Source organism: Euphorbia lathyris, chromosome 3, assembly GCF_963576675.1.
Source record: "Euphorbia lathyris chromosome 3, ddEupLath1.1, whole genome shotgun sequence".
In the NCBI taxonomy this organism is placed as follows: Eukaryota; Viridiplantae; Streptophyta; class Magnoliopsida; order Malpighiales; family Euphorbiaceae; genus Euphorbia; species Euphorbia lathyris.
In genome coordinates this window covers 30646108-30672058 of record NC_088912.1, presented here as the reverse complement: position 1 = coordinate 30672058, position 25951 = coordinate 30646108, and the positions used below count along the sequence as shown (strand labels likewise).

Here is a 25951-nt window from a genome sequence, read left to right as displayed (position 1 = left end):
CCACCAGGGGCGCCTCGCGTGAAGTCCATCAATGAGGATCACCAGGATCAGGGGCTCCAATACGCGGGGCGTGAATCCGGAACGCCACGCGTGAAGTGCTCGTCGAAGACTCTCCCATCTCAGTGGCTCGGTCACGCAGGGCGCACCAAGGTCCACACGGGGCGTGTCCTGCCAGGAGAATACTTCTCCTCCAAGTTCTACTAGTGGGGGGGACCAATCCTGCCCTTGTTTAATTACTGTTTTGCCATCACCCAATATTTACTAGGTTGCCATTATTTCTCACCCTTCCCATCCTACCCCTTGTCCTATGTTTTGTTAGAAATCATATTCAATGGCTTTTAGTCTTCTCCCCTTTTATTTTGTTGGAGTATATAAGCTCCATTATTTGTAATGAAACTTAACTTTTATGAAATTTATCTCAAGCCTCCATTGGAGCTCAAGGTCCATCCTTGTTTTGGGTTTATTCAACCTTCAAGTTTAGCTTGAAAAGATTGTATTCTTTGTGAGTTTACGATTAAAACTCTCAGTCGATTTCACGCTACATCAGTTGGTATCAGAACCGAGTCGTTTTCCTTTCGGAGACTTCTTCTCGGAAATGGTTCAACCACGTATCACAAACGAAGCCACCGGATCCATGGAGCAACGAGTTGAGACACTAGAAGGCAATGTGAAGCATATCACGGAGTCTCTAAAAGCGATAGAGGAGAAGCACGACACGAGTACCCGAGATATTCGTCTCATCCTTGAAGAACTCACCATAACAACCCGCAATACTCAAGCTCTCCTAACCGGAGAGCCTCACCGGTGGCAAGAAGAACAAGCCCATCCTCTACTTGACCGACAACCGACACCACCACCACGGAGAACTTATGCACCCCAAGCCATGGACCCTCGGGTTCAAGAGGTAAGACGGACTAATCTCGTAATCATTAGAAATGCGGATAGTGATAGTGATGGGGACTTGTTTGATGATTACGATATGCCTAGGATTGCTAGGAATATGGGGATTAGGATGGATGATAATGTTATGCATGATAGACCTAGACATGATGTGCATGTGAATGATGTTGTTGGTCCCATGCATGTGCGTGCCGGGAATATGGATATTGTGCATAATGATGTTGTAGGTGGTTATGAGAGGGAGAATGTTGGTTTGAATGACCCGTATGGGGGTCGGGGTAATGAAAGAGGCAGATATAGAGGCGAGTCGAATGTGAGAATGGGGTTTGGAGGCAATTTTGAGAGGGACGACGCCTTCAAATTGAAAGTAGACTTACCGTCATTCGGGGGAGAACTCGACATAGAGGGTTTTCTCGATTGGTTGTTAGAGGTGGAACGGTTCTTTGATTATGCGGGAATACCGGAGGATCGTAAAGTCCGTTTGGTAGCTTACCGGTTGAAAGGGGGAGCTTCAGTTTGGTGGGATAATGTTAAAGAAGGGAGAAGAAGAGGAGGAAGGGAGCCGATTAGATCTTGGGTTAGAATGAAGTCGATGTTGAGAGAGAGATTTCTACCACCCGATTATGAGCAATACATCTACAGCTCTTATCAAAATTGCTCACAAGGTGCAAGGAGTGTGCACGAATACACCTCGGAGTTCTTGCGGCTTTCGGCAAGGGCTAACTTGTCAGAAACCGAAAGCCAAAAGACTTCAAGGTATCTTGAAGGATTGAGATACAACATTCAGGACCGGATTGGAACGCAAATGGTGATTCGGGTCCAAGATGCCCGTAACTTGGCATTGAAGGCCGGGTCGTAGTTGAGCTTGAGGGGGCATGACGGCTATAGGAGAACCGGGGCTGAAGGTACTTATGGTGGGAGAGGAGCTCCCAAGGGGATTGATAAGGGCAAGGGTATTACAAGTTCGAGCGATCCCAAGGCGCCAAGTGCGGGAAAAGCACCTAGTGGAGATGTGAGGCCTTTTAAGGCGACATAACCCCCTAGGGGCAACAACCCTTATGCGAGGCCGGCTCCATTCAAATGTTTCCAATGCAATGAGTCGGGCCACCGTTCCAATGAGTGCCCCAAGAGAAGAAGCGCCAACATGGTTGAGCGATATGAAGACGATGAGGAATATGATGATGAAGGGGATGTGTGTTGTGAGCCGATTGATGATGACTATGATGGGGAGTATGATGGTGGACAAGCCATACATGTAGTAAGAAGACTTTTGGTCTCAAGTAAGGTGGAGTCGGATCAACGACATCAATTATTCTGAACCCGATGTCTAGTGCAAGGGGTGAAGTGCAATGTGATCATTGATAGTGGGAGTCAAGAGAATATTATCAGCGACACGGCAGCCAAAAGGTTCGGATTAACTATTGAGGCGCACCCTAGCCTGTATAGTGTGGGGTGGATCAAGGACGTGGGTGAGATGAAGGTTACCCAAAGGTGTAGGGTACCCCTTGAGATCGGGGAGTACCAAGACGAGGTCTATTGTGACATTGTGGAGATGGATGCTTGCCACTTATTGTTGGGGCGTCCATGGCAATTTGATCGGGACGCTACCCATGCCGGAAAGAAGAACACCTATCGGTTTGTAAAGGATGGAGTTCGATATGTGCTAACACCTCTAGTGGGAGAGGCCAAGAACAAAGGGAAGTCTACCTTGATCGTTTGCGCAACTCACAAGGCGTTTATTAACGAGTGTGAGGAGAGTCAAACGGTCTATGTAGTGATGGTGAAGTCTAGCACGCCGACGGTTGGGGTAGGAAGTGAAGACGGAGAAGTTCCGGAAGATGTGGGGAGATTGCTCAATGAGTTCCGTGACGTCTTTCCGGAAGAGTTACCGTATGGGCTGCCACCTCTACGGGACATCCAACACCATATTGATCTAGTGCTGGGAGCTAGCTTGCCTAGTCTTCCTCACTACCGGATGAGTCCCAAAGAGAGTGACGTGATGAATGAGAAGGTGGAGGAGTTAATAAGAATGGGCTACGTTAGGGAGAGTATGAGTCCGTGTGTGGTACCGGCTTTGTTGACACCCAAGAAAGATGGGTCGTGGAGGATGTGTGTGGATAGTCGGGCCATCAACAAGATTACCATACGGTACAAGTTCTCGATTCCCCGACTTGATGATATGCTTGACCAATTGGGTGGGTCCAAGGTCTTTTCGAAGATCGACTTGAGGAGTGGGTACCACCAAATTCGGATTAAGGCGGGAGATGAGTGGAAGATGGCGTTTAAGACGCGTGATGGATTGTATGAGTGGCTAGTGATGCCATTCGGGATGACCAATGCACCGAGCACTTTCATGAGGTTAATGAACCAAGTCTTACGCCCGGTGATTGGGAAGTTTATGGTGGTCTACTTCGATGACATTCTCATCCATAGCAAGACACTCGAGGAACACGTGGCTCATTTGCGGGCTGTCTTAGTGTTACTTCGGGAGAACCAACTCTTCGCCAACACAAAGAAGTGTGATTTCGTGATGGAAAGTTTGGTGTTTCTCGGGTATGTGATCAGTGGGGATGGCATCCGGGTGGATGAAGAGAAAGTTAGAGCTATTCGGGAGTGGCCGACTCCGAAGACCGTTGGGGACATTAGAAGCTTTCACGGGTTGGCTACCTTCTATAGACGGTTCATCCGGAATTTCAGCGCTATTGTGGCCCCTATGACCGAATGCTTGAAGAAGGGTAGAGGCTTCAAATGGGAAGACGAGCAAGAGAGTAGCTTTGCATTGATAAAGGAAAAACTAAGCACCGCTCCGGTTTTAGCATTTCCTGATTTTGATAAGCTCTTTGAAGTCGAGTGTGACGCGAGTGGAGTAGGAGTTGGGAGAGTATTGATGCAAGAGAGGAGGCCTATTGCTTATTTCAGTGAGAAGTTGTGTGACTCGAGACAAAAATGGGCCACCTATGACAAGGAATTCTATGCGGTAGTGCAGGCTCTTAAGACGTGGGAGCACTATCTCATTGGAAAGGAGTTCATGTTGTACACCGACCACCAAGCCCTCAAGTACTTGGGAAGTCAGAAGCAGCTCCGGAGTTCCCTGCATACTAGATGGTCCGCTTTTGTGGATAAGTTCCCCTATAAGCTTCTCCACAAAGCGGGTCAACAAAACAAAGTAGCGGATGCTTTGAGTCGAAGGGTAGCACTCCTCAAAATAGTAGCCTTGGAGTTAGTAGACTTTGAGCACATCAAGGGGGAGTACCTTGACGATCCGGACTTTGGGAGCGAATGGGAAAAGTGTAGGAACGGTGTCGGGGGAGGCGAATACCAGTTGGTGGATGGGTTCCTTATGAGGGGAGGTCAGTTGTGCCTTCCAAACACGTCCATACGAGAATGGGTGATCCGGGAACTACATGGAGGGGTGTTGGGGGGGCCACTTTGGTAGAGATAAGACCTTGGAAGCAGTTGGCTATCGATACTTTTGGCCTAGGATGAGGAGAGATGTGGTGTATATCGTAGAGCGATGTGAAATTTGCCAAACCTCCAAGGGGCATACTACTAATGCCGGATTACGTATGCACCTGCCGGTTCTGGAAACTATTTGGGAGGATCTTTTAATGGATTTTGTGTTGGGACTACCAATGACTCAATGTGGTATGGATTCTATCTTCGTGGTGGTGGATAGGTTCTCGAAGATGGCTCATTCCATCCCGTGCCGGAAGACTAATGACGCCACCGCCATTGCTAAGCTTTTCTTCCGGGAGGTGGTGAGGTTACATGGGGTCCCAAAGAGCATAGTGTCGGATCGGGACACCAAGTTTGTTAGCCACTTTTGGCGAACTCTTTGGGCTATTCTCGGCACCATTTTGAAGTTTGGTACCACGGCTCACCCACAAACGGATGGGTAAACTGAAGCGGTCAACCGGACCCTGGGAAATCTATTAAGAAGCAAGTGTCGGGACAAACCCAAGATGTGGGATTATGTGCTTGCCCAAGCCGAGTTTGCCTACAACTCCGCCGTGAGTTCAACCACCGGGAAGTCACCTTTCAAAATTGTGTACACCAAAGCCTCGAACCATTCGCTTGACTTGGGGGAAGTTCCGAAGGGAGAGAAGAAAAGTGTAGCAGCACACAATTTGGCCAATGACTACCACCAAATGCGCCAAGAAGTTCGGCAAAGCATTGAGGGGAAAAATAGTAAGAACAAGGCCAAAGTCGATGAGCACCGGATAGATGTGCAGTTTGAGGTGGGGGATGAGGTGATGGTGTACTTGGGAAAAGAGCGCCTCATGCATGCTCCTAGTAGCAAATTGAGACCGAGGAAGTATGGCCCCTATCGGATCACCAAGAAGATTAGTGTCAATACCTACCAACTAACCCTTCCTAATTGGCTTGGAAAGATGTCTTCTTCTTTTAATGTGCAGGACCTTAGCTTGTGGAAATCGGAAGGAACGTTACCAACCAAGGCGTCGGAGGCGGAGTCCGACTCTTTCAAAGAAGGGGAGAATGATGAGGGCATCCTTTCCTTAAGCCCGAGCTCGAAGCTGAGAGACGAGGACAGCGAGAGTCGGGCTAGCCAGCCAGGCACGCGAGGCGTGTTCGCCAAGACGCGAGGCGTAAAGGACTCCCTTGCCGAAGAATTGTCCAGGAGATCAATGACGTGGGGCGCATCTCCAAGTACGCGAGGCGTGAAACCAGAGTCCGAAGTGAAGATTGTCCAGGAGGCCAACTACGCGGGGCGCCTCGCGTGAAGTCCATCAACGAGGATCACCAGGATCAGGGGCTCCAATACGCGGGGCGTGAATCCGGAATGCCACGCGTGAAGTGCTCGTCGAAGACTCTCCCATCTCAGTGGCTCAGTCACGCGGGGCACACCAAGGTCCACGCGGGGCGTGTCCTGCCAGGAGAATACTTCTCCTCCAAGTTCTACCAGTGGGGAGGACCAATTCTGCCCTTGTTTAATTACTGTTTTTCCATCACCCAATATTTACTAGGTTGCCATTATTTCTCACCCTTCCCATCCTACCCCTTGTCCTATGTTTTGTTAGAAACCCTATTCAAGGGCTTTTAGTCTTCTCCCTTTTTATTTTGTTGGAGTATATAAGCTCCATTATTTGTAATGAAACTTAACTTTTATGAAATTTATCTCAAGCCTCCATTGGAGCTCAAGGTTCATCCTTGTTTTGGGTTTATTCAACCTTCAAGTTTAGCTTGAAAAGATTGTATTCTTTGTGAGTTTACGATTAAAACTCTTAATCGATTTCACGCTACATCAAAAAATTAATCCATAAAACAATCTAGTTAGATTTTCTTTTACTTCACTATGTCAAAAATATCCAAAACAATATCGTAGAATATCATTCACATGCATTAGATGGTAATATTAGTAAAAAGTCAGTTTAAATTAAAAAGCAATCCATAAAACAATCTAATTTGATTTCTTTTACTTCAATGTGCTAAAAATCAACGTCAAATATCATTCACATGCATTTGGTGGTAATATTAGTAAAAAGTTGGTTTCAATGAAAATCTCACTATGATTAAAAAAATCTAAGTCGGAAATACGGAACATCATTCACATCCATTTGATGATAATATTAGTAAAAAATCAATCCATAAATCAATCTAGTTAGATTTTCTTATATTTTACTATGCCAAAAATATTCAAGTGAACAACGTAATATTTTCACACACATTTGATGCTAATATTAGTAAAAAGTCGGTTTAAATTGAACATCAATCTATAAAACAATCTAGTTAGCTTTTATTTTACTTCACTAAGCCAAAAATATCCAATTCTGGAACATAGTATATCATTTACACGCATTTAATATTAGTAAAAAGTCAGTTTAAATTAAAAATCAATCCCTTAAACAATGTAGTTAGATTTTCTTATACTTATACCAAAAATATCCAAATCAGTGGTATAGAATATCATTCATACACATTTGATGGTAATATTATTAAAATGTCAGTTTAAATTAAAATCAATCCATAATATTAGATTTTCTTATACTTCACTATTTTAAAAATATCCAATTCAATAGCGTAGAATATCATTTACACGCATTTGATGGTAATATTAGTAAAAACTTAGTTTAAATTGGAAAACAATCCATAAAACAATTTGGTTAGATTTTCTTTTACTTTGTTGTGGCAAATATCCAAGTCAGCAATGCCATATATCATTCACACGCATTTAATAGTAATATTAGTAAAAAAATCAATTTATTTTGAAAATCCATCCATAAAATAATCTAGTTAGATTTTCTTATACTTTACTATGCTAAACATATTCAAGTCAACGGTATAGAATATCATTCACACGCATTTGGTGGTAATATTAGTAAAAAGTAAGTTTAAATTAAAATTAATTCATAAAACAACTTGATTAAATTTTCTTATACTTCACCATGCCAAAAAAAAATCCAAATGAACAGCATAAAATATCATTCACACACAATTGATGATAATATTAGTAAAAAATTTAGTTTGAATTGAAAATCATTCTATAAAACAATATGGTTAGATTTTCTTTTACTTCACTATGCCAAAAATATCCAAGTCGCCAGCGTAGAATATCAGTAACACACATTTAATCTGTAAAACAATCTGGTTAGATTTCTTATACTTAACTATGCCAAAAATATCCAAATCAGCAACGTAGAATATCATTCACACGCATTTGATGGTAATATTAGTAAAAATGCAATTTAAATTGAAAATCAGTCCATAAAACAATGTAAACTCAACACAATTACTTTAGACCTAGGAGCCCACCCCTCCCCCTCCTCCCTCTTCTTCACCGAAGGCATCGTAGTATCTTCTCAACAATATAGTACCATCGTTCTTCACCAAATTACTTGCTCTGGTCTCACACCTCAGCAAAGTCTTCTCCCGATATCCAAAACAAAGTTTGGAGAAATTGGAAGCATCTTGCAGATTGGTTTATTTAAGTTCCCCTCTCAACTTGTTGTCCTCCATCTTCTTACTGTTTTGGAGTTCCTTTTCTTTCAAGTTGTTGTTATCTAGTTGAGGATAAAGAAGGAACCACTGTTTTGTTTTCCTAGTTTGTCTTTCTTTTCTTTGTTCATTAAGTTTATTTTAGTTGGATCTCATATATTTTACTGGATCTCTTAATTCGTTTGAACTGTATCTGTTATTTATAATTTTTTCCTTTTTGTAACCTTTTTCTGATTTAGTTAGAGCAGAAACGGTAGATCTCATCCGTAGATCACTAGATCTACGTGGTTTTAAAAGAAATGACTGAGATCCGAAGGATTCTGATGGTAAAAATTGGATTATAGTTGCTCCTCTGTGAATTTGGAGGTACGAGAAATATAAGTTTCATATGTTCTTTATGTTAGTCGTGTTAGTTGTACCCTTAATAGCTTTTCTGCTTTTTGTAGTCTTTTTCTTACTTTAGTGGATCTTGTATTAGGCATAGTCTATAGGGTTGTATAATGAATTAATTTCATATATTTAGGTTATAATCCAACACAACCCATTAAAAGAAATAATTCATGTGTTGGTTGTTAAAACCAACCCAGCCCATTAAAGTTTGAGCTTTCATGATTGCAAAATTTTTTTTTTTTTTGCAAACAAAACTTCAATGATTGCAAAATTTTACATGTTTTTTTACTTTGCCAAATTTGGCCGATAACAATTTAAAAATGAAAATTTTCAAGAATTAAAGTTGTTTAGTATCATATCTACTATGGAACCATATTTTTAATTTTTCAAAGTCATCATTTTTGGAGTTTTCTCTCTATAAATATTATCTTTCTCTCTCATAAAAAAAATGTCTAAATGATCTCAAACCTAAAAAGTTAAAGAATTAAAATTGCTTAAAATATAATTTAACTCTTGAAAATTTTCATTTTGAGATCGTTATTGACCAAATTCTGACAAAATGAACTCAAATGTAGATTTTTGTAAACCATGGAATTGCGTTTGCAAAATTTTGCAAATCATAGAGTTGCGTTTGCAAAAAATTACCACAGATGCCGATCTGCAAATCGACCAAACCATAAGGTAGTTATTTATAATTAACTCTAATTTGAAACACAGAGAAAATAAATAATGTATTTTTAACTGAATTAGATGTTCGTAACTAACTAATTTTTCAAACAATTATTTAATGGAAAAGAAATAAATAGTTAAATAAAATATTAAACGCTTAATGAAAAAAAAAAGTACCAAAATGGTTTTTGGTAAAAATGTTATAGTAGTTCCTAAATAATTTGCAAATGGATGGCATCATGATTCATGTATGTGGCTGATGTTAGATCCAAAACCCATAAAGCTGCAAAAAAAAAAAAAAGACATTATGATTGGAGATGTTGGATTGGATTGGATATTCCAACTTTCTTTATTTTGTTTAGAGTGTGATCAAATCTATATCATGCAATCACCTCTTTTACTTAACAAACTAATCAATCACTCTAATTCTATCAAAATGTTTCTTTTTCCTTTAAAATATCTGTATTAGATTATGTATATTATTAATATATGGATTTTGGGTAAGTCCAGGCTGGATCTAGGTTTTAAGATAAATCTCAATTTTAATTCATCTTATTTTCGAATTTAATTAGGCTTATATTGAGCTGGGTCAACTGCTAAATATGTATGTTCTAACCCAATCCATAAAAATCGGGTTTGAGCTGGCCATCAAACAGATAAACATGTCTATAGCAAGGCAACCGTATTGAATTAGAAAAAAAAAAAAAATAATAATAATACTATTAATTGAATTCTTTATATCCAGTTCTTTTATACAAATGTAAGTTAAATTAAGATTTCACAAACAAACCTATTTACTAGCAAAATATATGTCAGATGATCTAAGCCCGACTCTTACGGAATGGAATGGTTTTAATTCAGATCAAAACGATACCGTTTAGTTTTAAAAAAATGACAAAAAGAACATACTTTGCACTCTAAGCCTTTAAAGACTACTCCGCTAATGTTTATTCACATTTTGTTTGAAATTTCAAAGAATTTGGTTTTACCAAACAAGAGAACTCAAGTTAAGCTTAGATAAATTTCAAATTTAGATCTTTTAAGCTAGTTTTAATTTGAGAGATTAAACCTATACATCTTTAATTGCTTGATGTAAATGGACGATATTAACTTTTTCAATACCTTAAAAATATTTTGTAATTTACAAAGACTCCTAAATTTTAAGAGTTTTATACATGAGATTGAGAATAAACAAATTTTTATAGTACTTCAACTGAATTACAATGTAGATGTACACGACTCTTCACAAAATAATCTGACTTTTCAATAAATATTGCGACTTTTCACTAAACACACAACTCTTCAATATAATTATGTCCAACTTAATTTAATCTAGCCGACAACGTCTCGTTTAAATTAAATTTGACTTTTAAGTATATTTGTGAAAATATTCATCATTTGATCTATCTTGGAAGTTCTCTCCTCAAAGTTATAATGTTTTTTTTATAGATATACTTCTCATCATCACTTATGTAGTTGGAGCACTTCACCCCATAATTTATTCCTTTCTATACTTCTCACCAAATCGATTTTGTTGATACACTCCGCACCAACTTCCAACTTTAAATCATTAGAGCACCATCTCTCCCTATTATCATATTTATGAAACAATTCTTCTCACATTCACTTCATGACGCACTTCTCATTATAATTAATAGTTGTTGATGCATTTATCACCAACTTTTAGTTCCCTTTGTCACCAACTGATCTCAGAAAATTATTTTATATTTTTTTGGCAATTTTTATAGATGCTTCAATCTCTTCCATTTGAACCTACAAAGTCTTGTGGCAATATATTTTCTCACACAAACATTTGTTTAATCTCACAAATATTTATTTTCTGATTAGTAATGCATAATATTTATAGTCTAAGGTGACTCTTCGCTACAGTAAACAACTCCTCACTAAATGATATGACTTTTCAATAAACGTTGCAACTTTTCACTAAAACACACACGATCACGATTCTCCATTATAATTCTATCCAAGTTAATTTAATCTAGCCAACTGAGCCCCTTGTCATTTCCGTGGCGATTGTAATCCACATCCCTTCATAAACATGTGAATAGTATTTTGGAATGATGTTTTGGATTTATGATCAGAAAGTTTGAGCTATAGTTATTAAAACAGAGCTGTTTTCATAGATAATGCATTTTCCTTTCCAGCATATTAAGAAAGCCATGTCAAGCATTTGAAAATTGTCGAAATGATCAACAAGTTTATAGTACAAATCACTGACTATCAGGCTCACCTGAGCTCTTCTTGTTCCAACCAACCGAACCAGCTTTCCTCTCCCCGCGCTTTCTCTTGTTTCTCGGAAACTGAAGAGCTGATTCTAAACATGATTTCAGAACTGTTTGTCCCTTTGCTTCAATGCTTTTCCCCATTGTATCACTTTCTGATGTTGCAACCACGCATCTATCGCCAATTTCTCCTTCTTCTCCTTTCTCGGCTTCATCATTTTTCTCCGAAACTTGATTACTTGTCCCTACTGAAGTCTTCCCATCTCCTTCTGCTGCTTCATTATGTATCACCACATTCTCCACTATCTGCACATTGCAAAAATCATAAACCGAGTCAAGAATTTTACACGAAACGTAATGATCACAACACATATTTGTGTTTTCTTACATTTTCACATGAATCTCCGCTTTGTGGCTGATGCAAAGTGACGTCCGCAGCAGACAACACTCCTACTGTGCTTTCAATTATATCAGGCACATGAATAGCCTCTCCGTAACTTGATATGGCACTATCAGGGATCATCATATCATCGATGTCGAATTCTGAGATATGATCAGTTGCGTTATGTATAGCTCCTACCGATATTGTTTCTGCGTTGCCAGCAGAGAATGTAGGACTAGGATCGGAACTGGTTTCTGGTGCAAGAAGGCTTAAATTCTCGTAGGAAGAAAATTTTGCAGCATTCTCCGATATCACCAAGTCTAGTCGATTCTTCAGTTTGTGGAGCCGAGATTGTGCTATTTCGATTTCCCGTAGGACTTGCTCCATGGAATTGTTATTAACATTAAGCTCAAATGATAATTGGTCACTATCAATGCAAAATTTGTCATTGCAATCACCATGTTCTTCTGCTACTACTGTATTTTCGAAATCATCGATCATAGAACTTCCATCTGGATTACATCTCTTGCTTTCTGCAATAAGTGAAGAAGTGAAATTGAGGTAAACTAACACGGAAACAGATGATCGAACAGGAAAGAAACTGAACCGAAATCTGCAACATAAAGAAGCATACCGAGATAAGAAAAAAGGCTATGTTGCAACATATATGATGTTGTATCAGTTTTCTCTTCAGTTCTTTTCCGTTTCCTTCTCTTAACGGCCCTTCTTCTGTAACATTGATTTGAAAATGGCAATGACTTCGAATTAAAACCTTCTAATGTAGATTGACTGCTTTGCAAATGTTTTCTTTGTTCATTTGCAGCAATTTCTCTGGAATATTTTGATGCTTGCGACCCGATTTCCTTAAGTTTCAGTTCTGTCCATTTGCAACGCCACATTAGAGGACGTATAAAGCTCCTCCAATGATTAGTTAACTTCTTCTTCCTAGTGGGAACACAAGAATTTGAGTAAAATCTTATAGATTTTTGGTTTAAAGAGTGAAATGTGAAACTCAAAGCTCCGCGAAAAGCCAAAAGCATTACGAGTACAAACTCCAGATTGCAACTATGTAAAAATGTGTCAAGCAAGAAAGAACAAAAATGTAAGTTACTACAGAAAGTAAAACAAGCACAGAAGATAAACCACTATTTGCATATTCAACAGAACCAGCACTATGTCTATTGCAAAAAGAGAGCACCGTAAAACTTTAACCGTTCCGAAAGCAAATTAACAGCTATAATTAGTGGATGTAGTGAATTGACAACAAGTATCAGTAATTTACAAAATGCTCTATGAATTGCTATCAATCAACATGCTTATAAGAATTGAGATACTAGTTCAACGTGGAACGGTGCTATAAAGTCGAAAAGTTATGCAGAAAACTGCCTAATATCCCCTGATGAAGCAAAGTTGTTGCAACCTATAACATTTTTCTTCACAACGCAACCATAAACGAAATGAGAAATAAGCAAACACTTCTATGCCACATCCGCCAAGCATATACAATATGGAACTACAGCTTACCTTGTTTGGAATATGCTATTGAACGTATCATACGGAGATGCCAAATCACTATCATCAAAAAATTGTGATTCAACTTCATTTTCACTTAACCCTGAGTATTTCTCAGTACCAGAGAGAGTGTTCGCGAATGAGCTTGAATATTCTGTTGCATCTGGATCTTCACCTTCTGCTGTTCTAAGCTCATTGATATTTTTATAAGTAATTATATCAACTTCTACATCCTGAGGATCGTTCAGCATAGTTTGTTCGTCCAACGCGTAAACAGGCTCCTCAGGTTTAGCTATGCATTCTGAACCAATCACGTTTGTTTTTGCCAAGATGGTTCCATAATCTATATCAAGTTCAGCTTTTACAGAATGTAGTTCTTTACAGTCTCGATCGATATCCATCAATGGTTGTTTAGGAACCATAGCGCAATCTTAGCTGAAAGAAATGGACCAATATCCATCTGAATTCTTCAACTTTTTAGCTATTCAAGGTAAGTCCCATTACAGTCAACCTAGGAAAAGAATGATGCAGTTACATTAGTGAATCATTTATATTTAATCTAAACCACGAACTTAGGCGATCATAGCTCATCAAAGCACAATAAAGAATGCATATTTCTTTTAAATACAGAACTGAATCAAATTTTAATAGGAAATCAAAATAAGGGATATGAGCTAGAAATTAGAAATGGTGAAATTAAGAGTTTGTAATTAAGACAAAATTAGCATCATAGAACTTATGCAACACCTAAAAACATGATCCTATCAAGTTGTAAGCAAAGAGACATCCAAATAAGCCTTCAGATTAATTGGTTTGTGCCAAATTTGAGAAATCATTTTTTCAGAATATGAAACTGAAGAACAACATCTAATGAATAGTTAATTGGTGGCATATATATAAACTTGTACGAGGAAAAAGGAACCCTCAAATTAAACAAAAAGAACTATTCAATTTGACAACTCAAACTTAACAGAGCATTAGAAACCACAAATTCGATAATAAAAACAGAATAACCTACAATTACTTCAAATTTGAATAACATGAACAAAAAGAAATCAACTTACAGTTTTTCATAACTAAGGAGGACAAATTATTGCATTGCACACAAAATACAAGTCATATCAGGAGAGATAAAGCAGCAAGTAATATAAATACTTGATAAAAGAAAACATGCATTCGAAACTGTATTCTGAAAAAATTAGAAGCATCAGGCTAAAAAGAAGAAACAAGAAAGCAGTAAGAGTTGAACATGAGGAGAAAGAAGGTAAGAAGAGAAGAAAATGGAAGAGAAAGAGGGGAAGTATGTAGAAGTGAAGGAAAGATGAGTACCAGGGAAGAATGGCGAGGGAGGGCCGTTAAGCTGTGTTGTGCTGTGCGGCGAAGGAGAAGGAGAAGAAACAAAAGGAAGTTTAACGTTATTTTATTATAAACCTAAAAGCAGTTAACTTCATCACTCCTTACAACTAGTAGCCCAGTACTCCTATTTTCTTTGCACTTTTTTTTTATTTCAAAACCATTTTTACTGCCTTTTTTTACATCACTAAATATTACTGATCATCTAATTTAGGATTACTAATCATTACAAAATACAACAATTGATTTTGTATAGATTTGTTTAGGTTTAATGTTTAATGTTTAACCTTCAAAAAAAAAAAAAAAAACCCTAAATTATTATAAATAAATAAATAAAAGTGAAAAGTACAAAAATTATTTACATGGTTTGTACAATTTGCAAACAAGTGTGATTCAAAAGTTTACGAATAAAAATATGTTGTATGGTTTTATTTACAAAAAAAAATGCATTATAAATTATATTGTTAAGTTTGGATTACATCCAATAACATTTTATCTTGAAAAAAAATTTATTCTTACACATTTCTCCTCCAAAACGCAGTTCACTAAATCGAAGCCATAAATCATATGGTGAAAATTTTACGTTTTTTACTAATTCTATATTTTATGAACTAAATAGATAATTAAGTTCATTTTATATAGTTGCAGTTTAATTTTCGAGTATGTGTATTGTCAATAAGTAAATGTAATTTAAAAAATAAAATAAAAATGTTATTGATTTTATTAGAACTTAACAATGTAATTTGAAATATTTGTTTTATAACATAACTTAATTTGTAAACTTTTAAACCACATACCTCTCTATCTACAAATGAGACAAACTATGATTTTTTTTTTTTACTTTGTCCTAAATTAAAAAGCCTAAATTTGGAGCTCTTTTTATTAGAAATTAAGTATAATAATTATTAATTACAACCCTTTACATACCCTTTACATCTCATATTGTGAAGAATTAATAAATAGTTTAATCATTAAACATAACATGTTAGAATATTATATATATATATGGTTTAATACATTTCCAGCCCTCAAGTTGTCCTAATACTGCAACTGACCTCCCGAACTTAAACTTATAACAACTAACTCCCTCAACTTGCTTATTTCGAACAAATAACCCCTCAAATAGGTTATTTCTTGAGTTTTTTTTTCGTCCTTTACTTAATGTATCACTAGATTAGTTAGATGTAGCAACCAATAATTTGAAATCTTTTATTTCTGATGTAATATTATGTTGAATCTTTTTTTGGGTTTAGGGTTTATTTGTTCTAAATAAACAACTTGCAGAGTTATTTATTTCAATTGAGCAATTTAAGATGTTATTTGTTCCAAATAAACAAATTGAAAGGGTTAGTTGTCACAAGTCTAAGTTTGGGGGGTCAATTGCAGTATTGGAACAATTTGAATGGTGGAAAAGGTATTAAGCCTATATATATATATTCTAGAAATAATAAACGTATATATGTTGTAATAGCACATGATGAGCACTGAATAATATTATTATCTCATTTGGTTTTATGCACTTATATTAGTCGAAATTTGAAGTGCTCTACTAATTGTCAATAAATTAAATATCAAAAAAAAAAAATTAAATATCAAATTTTTAAAGAATGTTAATGTGATTTACTTTATACCTTCGGTGATTAGAAAATCCAACTCTGGTGAATTCGATGACATCAAGTTGTCCGTACAATGTCATTCTAATTTTTAAGGTTTGTTTTGCATAAATTTTTCTCCTAAAAGAAGCAAGTTTAAAAAAAATAATAACAATAATAATTGGTCCTCTAATTTTTTTAACTGAAACCTAAAAAATAGCGAGTCTTGTTTTTATTTTTTTTCTCAAACCTTCCAATTAAAACTTGATACGAGTCATTTCATAAAAAATATCTTCAAGAAAACAAAAGAAATAAAGATAAAGATCATATTATTTTATAAAGCACACAAGAGAACAGACATGTTCTTTCGCTCTGTTTTGATTGATTGCTTATTTACCTCAAATGCTCTACTCAATGTTATATCAGCAATTTGGGTATTACATCAAATTCGTGATATTATATGATATAAATAAAATTAATGGTCATTAACTCAATCATAAAGGTGATCATATTTAACAAATTAATTCAAATTTAATAAATTTTTAGGTATCCAAACTAATTTATCAAATGTTGCCAATTTAAATAAACTAAATTTTGAGCCATTTTAACCCTTAATTCGATATAAATGCAAAAAAAAAAAAAAAAAAAAAAAGATAATCATATCATATCAATTGATGTATCTATGTAAATCATGTTATCAAGTCAAAAATTACCATACCTTTTGCCCATAAAATGACAAAATAAATCTCATTCTCTAAAACCAGATACAACAAGTGTCTTAAAAACAAAAACTGGCACATAACATATCAAAGTTATAATTTATAATGCTTCACTGAAAGTTCGGAGATGTCAAAACTTTACAAGGCTTTGTGTTTACGGGGGAGTCGAGTCCTTCGCCTTATATCATTTTCTTAACAGCAAGATATTAGGTTCCTTTGCAATTATTGCCTTCTTTTTTTCCCCCTCTTATTATTTGTACCAAACTTTTTACCCGCACCAGCTTTGCTCTTCATCTGAGAGAGCTTGTTGGCTTTTGTCCATCTCTCTTTCCGGATTTGTTCAACATTTTTAATTTCTGACCGTACATTAGCATTAGGTACCGCATGCTTCTTGTAGCCGCCCTTAAATCCCCTATTATTACCTCGGAAATGGCGGTCTCCTACAAATAAAATACAACCATGCAAAACCATGAGTTTCATAGCAAGCGAAGTTGGCCAGAGTCATTGTTTTTTTTTTTTTTTATAACTGCCCGAGTCATTGTTAATAGCCAGTATAGCTAAATATCATGCTAAATGACTGAAATATGAAGAAGAGATTAGAAAACAATTTAAGGATGTTTCAATCAATGTTGGCTTCAATTCAATTAAGAAATAATAAGTGTAGGCGAGAAGAAAAGAGTTTGATAGTGCGGAAGTTCAATATTAAGTAGGGGGAAATCATTACTATATTCTTTTTCTACTGTCGTCCACCTTCTAAACAAAGATTTCTATGTTTTCAAATAGCTGCAAATGGTTCAACTTCTTGGTCAATTTAACCAGGTTGGGACCTTGATCTCGCAGTGGAGATTTCTACCTGGGAGTTGAGGTCGGACGCAATACAAGGTCTGTATTGGGTCAATCTAGGTGACAATGGTTCTGTATCTTTCCTTTCCTTTTTTAAATTCTCCTACCGAAGAAGAAATGCATCCAATATTTCCCATCTATCTTACCTCTTACTTCCCAGTTCCTTCCTATTTTACATAGTGGGAGAGACAAAATTCATACACCGAAATAATGTATGTTTTTCTTTACGTCTGGTTTTAGAATCTCCCACAACTGATGCACTGAACTTGACAATGAGAATGGATTGGAATCCAAGGAAGTCGTACAAACCATGTGAAAAGGGTGACAAACGAAGCATACAAACTCGAGGAAATACCTGAGAAGTTTGAGGTTTGCTCAGCACTCCCATCATCACTAGTCCCCTTAAGGGAAACCTTTCTGTGTGACTTTTCCTTCCATTTCTTGTAAATCCCAGTACTCCTAGCATTTACCTTTGCACCACTCTCAGTCTTTACCTAGAACCACAAAATAAAATATAGTAAAAAAGCCTGTACAAACAAAATAAAATATGCATAATTTGAATAAGCACCAGGTGTGTGTAATGAAGAAGTCCAGACATATCAACAGAATATCATTTTTCTCGTAATCTACAAATAACTTGTGTTTGATTAATTCTTAAGGACTCTAAGAATACTTATTTTTTCCAAAATACTAAATAAAAAACACAATAATCACTCGGTCTCATCTTTTGTCTACTTCTGAGGACATGATGTGCAAAACTGCCCTTTAGTAACAAAGAGTTACATGAGTCCTTTGATGATAGCGACAGTGATTAAAATACCATAGCAGTTAATTAAGACAAACAAACAACATAAACAGTAATGATGTTTAAAGGCATTAACTAACTGCATTCTGGTCACTCACAAACTGACAACTTCAATTAATTGTTCACATCTTAACACATAGAATAGGCACTTGATTTTCAATATGCCAACGCTCTCAAAATGCTGGAGGAACATGCGACCTTTCCAAGGATAAAACTTTGGACTTAATAACGATTTTCCTTTAAGAAAAAAATAAACTATTTTCTTGTAGAGGCGAAACAATAAAGAGTTCAAAAGAGTACCTTTCCACTAGCTGTAACACGATCACCATTGTTCAATTTGACGTATTTTTTACTCCTCTGCAACCAGATAGATCATAGAGTTTAAAGAACTTTTTGGGAAAAAGTAAAAAGCAATTACATAACATCATAAAATTTATAAGTACCTTATCCCAATGGTATACAGTTTTTTGTTTCTGCATGCCCTCACTATTATCTGCAACCAGATCTAAGACTGCAGCGTCCAACCTATTAAGATAATTTTCATCAACTACTACATCGGGAAAAAAGAAAAAAAAAGAGAGAGAGCAAATTTTTAACTAATGTATTGAGATCTCATGCCCTAATCAACTCATGCATACAACAGAAGTCAACAACAAATCACAGAATACCTATTTGATCCAAAGCCTTCATTAGCTCTCACTGAAAGACCAGCCTCCATATGCTGCAAGTAGTACCAAAATGTAAATCAAATAAGTTAGTCAGCATTTCCAATACCCAAGGTACTTTCATCCTTGAGTAAAATATACTCCTTAAAAGGGAGCATTTCCAATACCCAAGGAGTTTCATCCTTGAGTAAAATATAGGATTCGGATCCTCTCCTGTTGACTAAAAACAGGAGAGGTCCTGTTGATTTAATCCAGACCATCAATCAAATTTTAAAGGCTCAGATGTTATTTAACTAGTTTTCTATTTTAAAAGTTATCTCAAATTTAAGTTAACAATATTTTACCGAAAACTCTCCCCACTCATTCCTCTTCTATTTATTTATGTAATTTTTACTTAGGCATTCTCAAACTAAGGTTTTAAAGTAAATTAGTATCTTAAAGGTTTAATACATCATTTGCACCCTGAACTTGACTAAAATGGTTAATTGGCCCCTTAAACTTTCAAAGTGTTTCGATAGCTCTCTGAATTTGCATAAAATGTTCAGTTAGCCCCCTAAACTTGCGTAAAATGTTATCAATTAATCATTCAGTTGTAAAAAATTAAGTCAAATGCGGAAGATATGTTACACGTGTCTTAGAATGTTATTACATACTTCACAAAATAGATTAAAACATTTTTAAAAATAATTTCTTATTTATTTGACTATAAAATATTTTCTTCTCTATTATTAGAATCACATATCCCGATCTTGGTCGTTTTACTTTGGCTTAATACATCATTTGCCCCCTGAACTTGTCCAAAAAGCTTGATTGGCCCTCTGAACTTTTAAAGTGTTCCGATAGCCCCCTGAACTTGCATAAAATGTTCAGTTAGCCCCCTGAACTTGCGTAAAATATAATTAATTGATCACTCGGTCGTAAAAAAAGTAAGTTAAGTACGGAAGATGTATTCCACGAGTCTTAAAAAAAGTAAAACGACCAAAATCGGAGTATACGATTCTAATATTAGAGAAGACAAGTTGTATAATTGAGCAAACAATAACTTCCTTTTAAATCTATTTTTTAATTATGTAATAACATTCTAAGATGCGTGAAATACATCTTCCGCGTTTAACTTATTTTTTACGACCGAGTGATCAATTGATTACATTTTACGCAAGTTCAGGGGCTAACTGAACATTTTATGCAAGTTCAGGGGGCCAATCAAGCTTTTTGGACAAGTTCAGGGGGCAAATGATGTATTAAGCCTTTTACTTTTTTAAGATGCGTGCAACATATCTTCCGCATTTAACTTACTTTTTTACAACTGAGTGATTAATTGATTACATTTTATGCAGTTCAGGGGGCTAAGCGACATTTTATGTAAGTTCAGGGGGCTATCGAGACATTTTGAAAGTTCAGGGAGCCAATCAACCATTTTGGACAGATTCAGGAGGCAAATGATGTATTAATCTTATCTTAAACTATTAAAATCATCAATCTGGTCTCTGAATTAAACAGAAATCGCGAGTTGAGTCTTTATTCTAAACAAAAATCATCAATTAAGGTCTCATCGAAATTCATTCGGTTGAACAGTTTCAGATCCTTTTCACCAAACACATTTCGAACCAACACAAAGATTATTATAGTATATATCAAATAGTCATATTTTCTGATTTTAGAATATGATAGGGACTCAATTGATGATTTTTGCTTAGTTCAAAGACTTGATTAATGATTTTAATAGTTTAAGGTCTTAATTAACTTTAAATTTTTAGTTTGGGGATCCAATTGGTCTAATGCTTTAAAATAAATTTCAAGCGTTGATAAGATAAAGGCTTAATACATTAAAAATAAAAATGTGACTAAAACACGTGGGGTGAGTGGGGAGAGTTTTCGGTAAAATATTGTTAAGTTAAATTTGAGATCTGTTAGTTTTTTAACTTTTAAAATAGAAAACTAGTTAAATAACATCTGAGCCTTTAAAATTTAATTGATGGTCTGGATTAAATCAACAGGCCCTCTCCTGTTTTTAGTCAACAGGAGAGGATCCAAATCCGTAAAGTATATTCCTTAAAAGGGAATAATGGTGTTAGGTGTAAGTCCTATTAAGAATTGCCACAAAATTTACAATTGTCTAATGTATATTGAAAAAATAAAAAGTCTTTTGAGTCACAAAGAAACTTGGAAAAATATGGAACCATGTTTCTTTGATCTTATTCAGAAATGAAGCAAGGGAATTTACAACACATTTGTGTAGACATGCAATTGACAGCTTGCGAATCAAGACAACAATATTAAATTAAAAAGAACTACAACTTAAATTAACGGTGGAAAAGACAACAGTACGTACATGATTTGTTGGCACTGAACTTATAAAGTACTCCTCATCTTTGAAATTTGTAGCCTTTCTCTTTTTAGAACCTGCTTCTAAATCCAAAATGATAATGAAGATCAGAACAATATTGCATCAGGTAGAATTATGTTCAATGAATACTTGATACATTAAAGAGAGCATAAAATTTATAATTTTGTGGTTAACAGAAAGAAACCTTTTTTCTGCTTTCCATTTGAATAAGTAATTTCAGATTGATCTTCCTGTGATAATCAAGATTCAGTTAGTCCAAAAAATTAGAAACAATAAAGAAACTACAACCACCAAATACCAACATAAAAGGATTATGAATCATATCAAAAGCCAAAAATAGGTAAGCAGCCAAAACAAGTAGTAATTGATTTTGACTACCACTGAAGTAAAAAGCCAACTTGCCAAAGCCTAATTTTCATTTGTGCCAAGACTTATGACGCTGCTTAAGGAGTAGGAACCCACAGAAGAAAGTTAAAACCCCCTCATGTCCAAAGGTCTAAAGGAGTTCCACATTTGTTTTAATGACATCATTAGAATAACAATCCACGCAATTAACAATGTGTCAGGGTCCGGCCCAGCAGCCCACTAGGTCTACAGGTCATTAATGGACCGAAGAAAAGCCATTTTGGTAGAGTTAGATTTTTTTTTTTTTGCACAGTTATTGTTTTACTGCAATTAGTATTACTGCATAGCTACAGTAATTGAGTGTTTAGGAAAGAACAGAAGAGTGAATCTAACCCATTGCAGTCTTTCCTTCTCGGTGGATGTTGAAGTTTGATTAGTAACGAAGTGGTATAGTTTCACAAGGAATTTTTATAAAAAAAAACCAAAAGAAAAGAAAAGGCTTAGCGTTACTGCTCTTTAAAAGGCCAGATTATCAATAAAGAACAAAGGAAAAAGAAGAAGTTAAGCACAAAGGGATAGTGGACACGTAAATGTCTACACTATGTAAAAGAGGTAGAGAGAAGAAATCCTGAATAAATCTAAACAAAGGGATCACAGGGAACTAGGTCTATCACTGGATCCCGAGCCAGCGACACAACTTTACTCTATTATATTGCTATGCTCAGAACTTACAAATGCAAAACTAATATCATGTAAATCTCATATGTGAAATAGCATCTGTAAACATGTCCTCAAAAACCATTCTCTTTGTACTTTTAGGTAAATTGACCAAAGAAATGATACAAAACATACATCATATGAGTGTAGAAATGGAAATCGAGACAAATCAAGGAATATAACACACAATCAAGAAATGAAAATAACGAATGTGCCTCAAGTTAAAAGCAACATATTTACCTTTTCCTCTTGCTTGCTAGAGCGCTGCTGATGTACCAAATTAATGATCCCCTCATGAATAGCTCTTTTTCTCTTCATTACATCAATCCATTGACTAACACCCTGCAATTGAGTCATAACGTAAAACTCAAATATAAGGAGCCAGATATTGATACTAAGGGATATGTCTACAATGTCTTCATATTTATTTGTGTCAACACTAGAAATTATAAGTTAAAATGAGCAGCAAACTAACGGAGAATATAAGATTGAAACTCTACTATGAAACAAGCTGGAAATAGAAATAATAATGAACAATGAGGGCAATAACTAGTACATAAAACATCAACGAAAGAAGTATTCTGAGTTCCAACAACTAACGAAGTGAATAATTATGCCAATTTGTACTGATTCCCATGATAATACATATAAATTCAAACGGAAATCCAGAACTGACACTTGTAAATTAATTACATGCCATAATAATAAACAAAAAGGGGCAACTTACTTGCATATTCTTTGATTTAGCAGCTTCACCCTCAGCTTCCAGTATAGTCTGCTTAGGTCTAAGAAGCCCAGGAATTGAATGGATTAAGCAATATGCAGCCACAGAAACAACATTTTGCTACTACAATGTTCAAAATGAGGGAAAATATACAAAAAGACCTTTTGAGGCTCACCTAAATGCTTTCAAACGTTCAGAAAATGCCAGGGCAGTTAACTCTCCACCTTCTATAATATTTTTGAAAATTGGATGCAACCCTTCATGGGGTAAATCCTTTACTCTTCTAATGGACTCCTTTGCAGGTGAGGGTTTTGTCTTTGCATATAAACGAAAAGCGTTTATACAGGTTTTCTGCAAGGAAACCAGTTCTGCAGATGAATCAATGATCTCTCGAACTCTATCTGAAACAAGATCCAGAACTGTCTGAGGAAAACGTCCATAAACAGTTTCCCCATTTGCAAGTGCTTTATCAATTTTCTTCATCACACCATCCATGTCCTGCAAAACCTCTTCCTCAGTGGGTGCAGCTTTAATTGGCTTCGAAAGAAATAGATGAAGATCTAAAAGGTAAGGCATATCTTCAGATGTCACAAATGAAAAAGCTGTACCGGTTCGACCTGCCCTTGCAGCTCGCCCTACACGATGGACAAAAATTTTGGGTTTAGGGGGGAAGTCCCAATTGATGACATTATCAAGCAATGGAATGTCAATGCCCCTAGCTGCCACATCTGTCACAACCAACAACATAGTTCTTCTTGCCCTAAACCTTGATATGTGAATCTTGCGGGCATCTTGATCCATATCACCATAGCACACAGAAGGTTCGATGCCCTCTGCCTGAAACAACATATTAAGGAACTCCACATGATGTTTTGTAGAAACAAATATTAAACTCTGCTGATCAGAAGTAATATGCTCTCTGACCAAATACAGCAACGCTGCAGGTTTTTCCTCATGCCTTAAGGTGAAAAACAACGTCTTCAGATCAGGGCTAATCTTTGTGTCCAGATCAAGCCGGACAAGCTGAGGTTCTCGTAGACCAGCCTTCGCAAACTCAGCAAGTGCACTTGGCAAAGTTGCACTGAAAAGCAAGGTTTGTCTATTTTCACTCAACTGGGTTAGAATGCTATGCAACTGCTCAGCAAAACCCATGCCAAACAGACTATCTGCTTCATCAAAAACTACATACTCCACAGTTCGCAATGACATGTCATCTACCTCAGACAGATGGTGCATAAGCCTGCCAGGAGTTGCAATTATAACATCTGGATTCTGTGCTAATTCTTCAAACTGAGTTTCCATGCTATCACCACCAACCAATAAACTAATACGAAGATCTGCCAAAAGATTGAAAATAAATAAATTTTCCACAAAAGAACTCAAGGAGATACATGAAAGGACAAAGCTGATAGTGATACATGACTGAGGCACAATTTGATGCTTGAATTTAATTGTTAGCGATACTAATTTCCCATTGTTTTTAGCTATATATACTAATATTAAGAACAACCGTCATATAGTACGAGAAGCAATAACATCAAAAGAAACAAAAAAAAAAACAAAATCCAAGACATGAAATAAGGTAAAAATAATAAATCAAAGAATCAAAGTAAGAACTGCAACATATCAGTTAAGACTCGAAAACAACTAACCGGTAAACCTGCCAAGCTCTTTAGCAAACTTCAAGGTTTGCAAAGCCAAATCCCTAGTAGGCGACAAAATCAGAGCCCTAACACCTGCCTGAGAGTCGTGCTGCTTCAGTCTCTCGAGCATGGGGATCAAAAACGCCGCGGTCTTCCCGGAGCCCGTGCGAGCCATGGCAACAACATCAGCACCGGAGAGAATGAGAGGCATGGTTTTGCGTTGGATAGGAGTAGGGACACGGTAGCCCTTCCGTTTGATTCCTCGGTAAACATTGTGGGTGAGCTTAAGAGACTCGAAGCCACCGGATTTCGCTTTCTTTCTTATATTCTGTTTGTGTTTCAGCTCCGCCTTGGAGCTAGCGAGCGGTTCCTTTTTGCCCATTGTAATTGTCAGGAGATTAGGCCAGAGGCCGTAGCTCCGTTTTGGCGCTTCCGAGTAACCTTGCAAGGAAGAGAATGGCGTTACAACTGCAAAATGAAAGTAGGGTTTAGCCCTTCAGTACAAGAAAGTTTTTTTCATGGAATACAAATAAGTTACTAATAAAAATGCAAGTAAACCCAAAAGGGGAAAAAAAAAAATGACACCGTTGAAAGTTGTAATTAAATTATAAAGGCGTAATACACGAATAACCTCCAGAACTTGTCCAAATGTTGCAACTGTTCCCCAACTTTCAATTATAATAACTTACCTTTTAAACTTGTCCAATTGTAAAACATAAACTCAGATTGCTCACATGGACTGCAATTGAAGAAACACGTGAAATACAAAAGCTGCAACACGTGTAGAGTGTGATAATAAGATCTTTGGACAAAAAAAAAATCAGTATTTAAGTAACCAAATCTCTAATTCTTCAACCTAAGGATAAGAAGATTTCCAAATCAGAAATCCTCCATTGTCCTCCATCTTATTCCTCTGGTCTCTATGTCGCAGATAATTGCTTTTCGGAATGGAATCCGAAGCAAAGAATGCTCTGTTTGCTATTGAATCAGAATGGAAAAGCATTAGCAGCCATTGATTCCTTCACATTAACATTAAAGCATTTTCGCTTCCAGGCACGTATGGAAGGTGAATAGAATAGGCAGCACTGGTCTTTTTCTTCTTCTTTTTCTTCTTCCTGTTCGTTTTTTAGTGATTATTCGATTCCAAG

General features: G+C 36.3%; 2 protein-coding genes across 4 annotated transcripts; both read right to left on the bottom strand.

Annotated features, from left to right (window-relative positions):
- Nucleotides 1–11000: 11000 nt before the first annotated feature.
- LOC136221717 (uncharacterized) lies at nt 11001–14475 on the bottom strand. The gene is made up of 5 exons (XM_066009147.1): nt 14380–14475; nt 13063–13561; nt 12173–12483; nt 11545–12071; nt 11001–11462 (listed from the first exon to the last, which is right to left on the bottom strand). Exons 2-5 carry the CDS (start codon nt 13470–13472, stop codon nt 11145–11147), a joined length of 1566 nt encoding a protein of 521 aa, XP_065865219.1. The 5' UTR covers nt 13473–13561; nt 14380–14475; the 3' UTR covers nt 11001–11144.
- Nucleotides 14476–16635: 2160 nt separating this feature from the next.
- Nucleotides 16636–25318, bottom strand: LOC136222151 (putative DEAD-box ATP-dependent RNA helicase 29). 3 transcript variants are annotated; one of them, XM_066009652.1, is made up of 11 exons: nt 24813–25318; nt 23336–24497; nt 23164–23221; nt 22677–22778; nt 21559–21604; nt 21360–21436; nt 19031–19083; nt 18806–18887; nt 18663–18719; nt 17913–18051; nt 16636–17154 (listed from the first exon to the last, which is right to left on the bottom strand). In XM_066009652.1, exons 1-11 carry the CDS (start codon nt 25183–25185, stop codon nt 16937–16939), a joined length of 2367 nt encoding a protein of 788 aa, XP_065865724.1. In that variant the 5' UTR covers nt 25186–25318; the 3' UTR covers nt 16636–16936. The 3 variants fall into 3 exon arrangements, with proteins under 3 accessions (XP_065865724.1, XP_065865725.1, XP_065865726.1); XM_066009653.1 differs by having other exon boundaries at nt 21360–21433; XM_066009654.1 differs by having other exon boundaries at nt 21360–21430.
- Nucleotides 25319–25951: the final 633 nt, after the last annotated feature.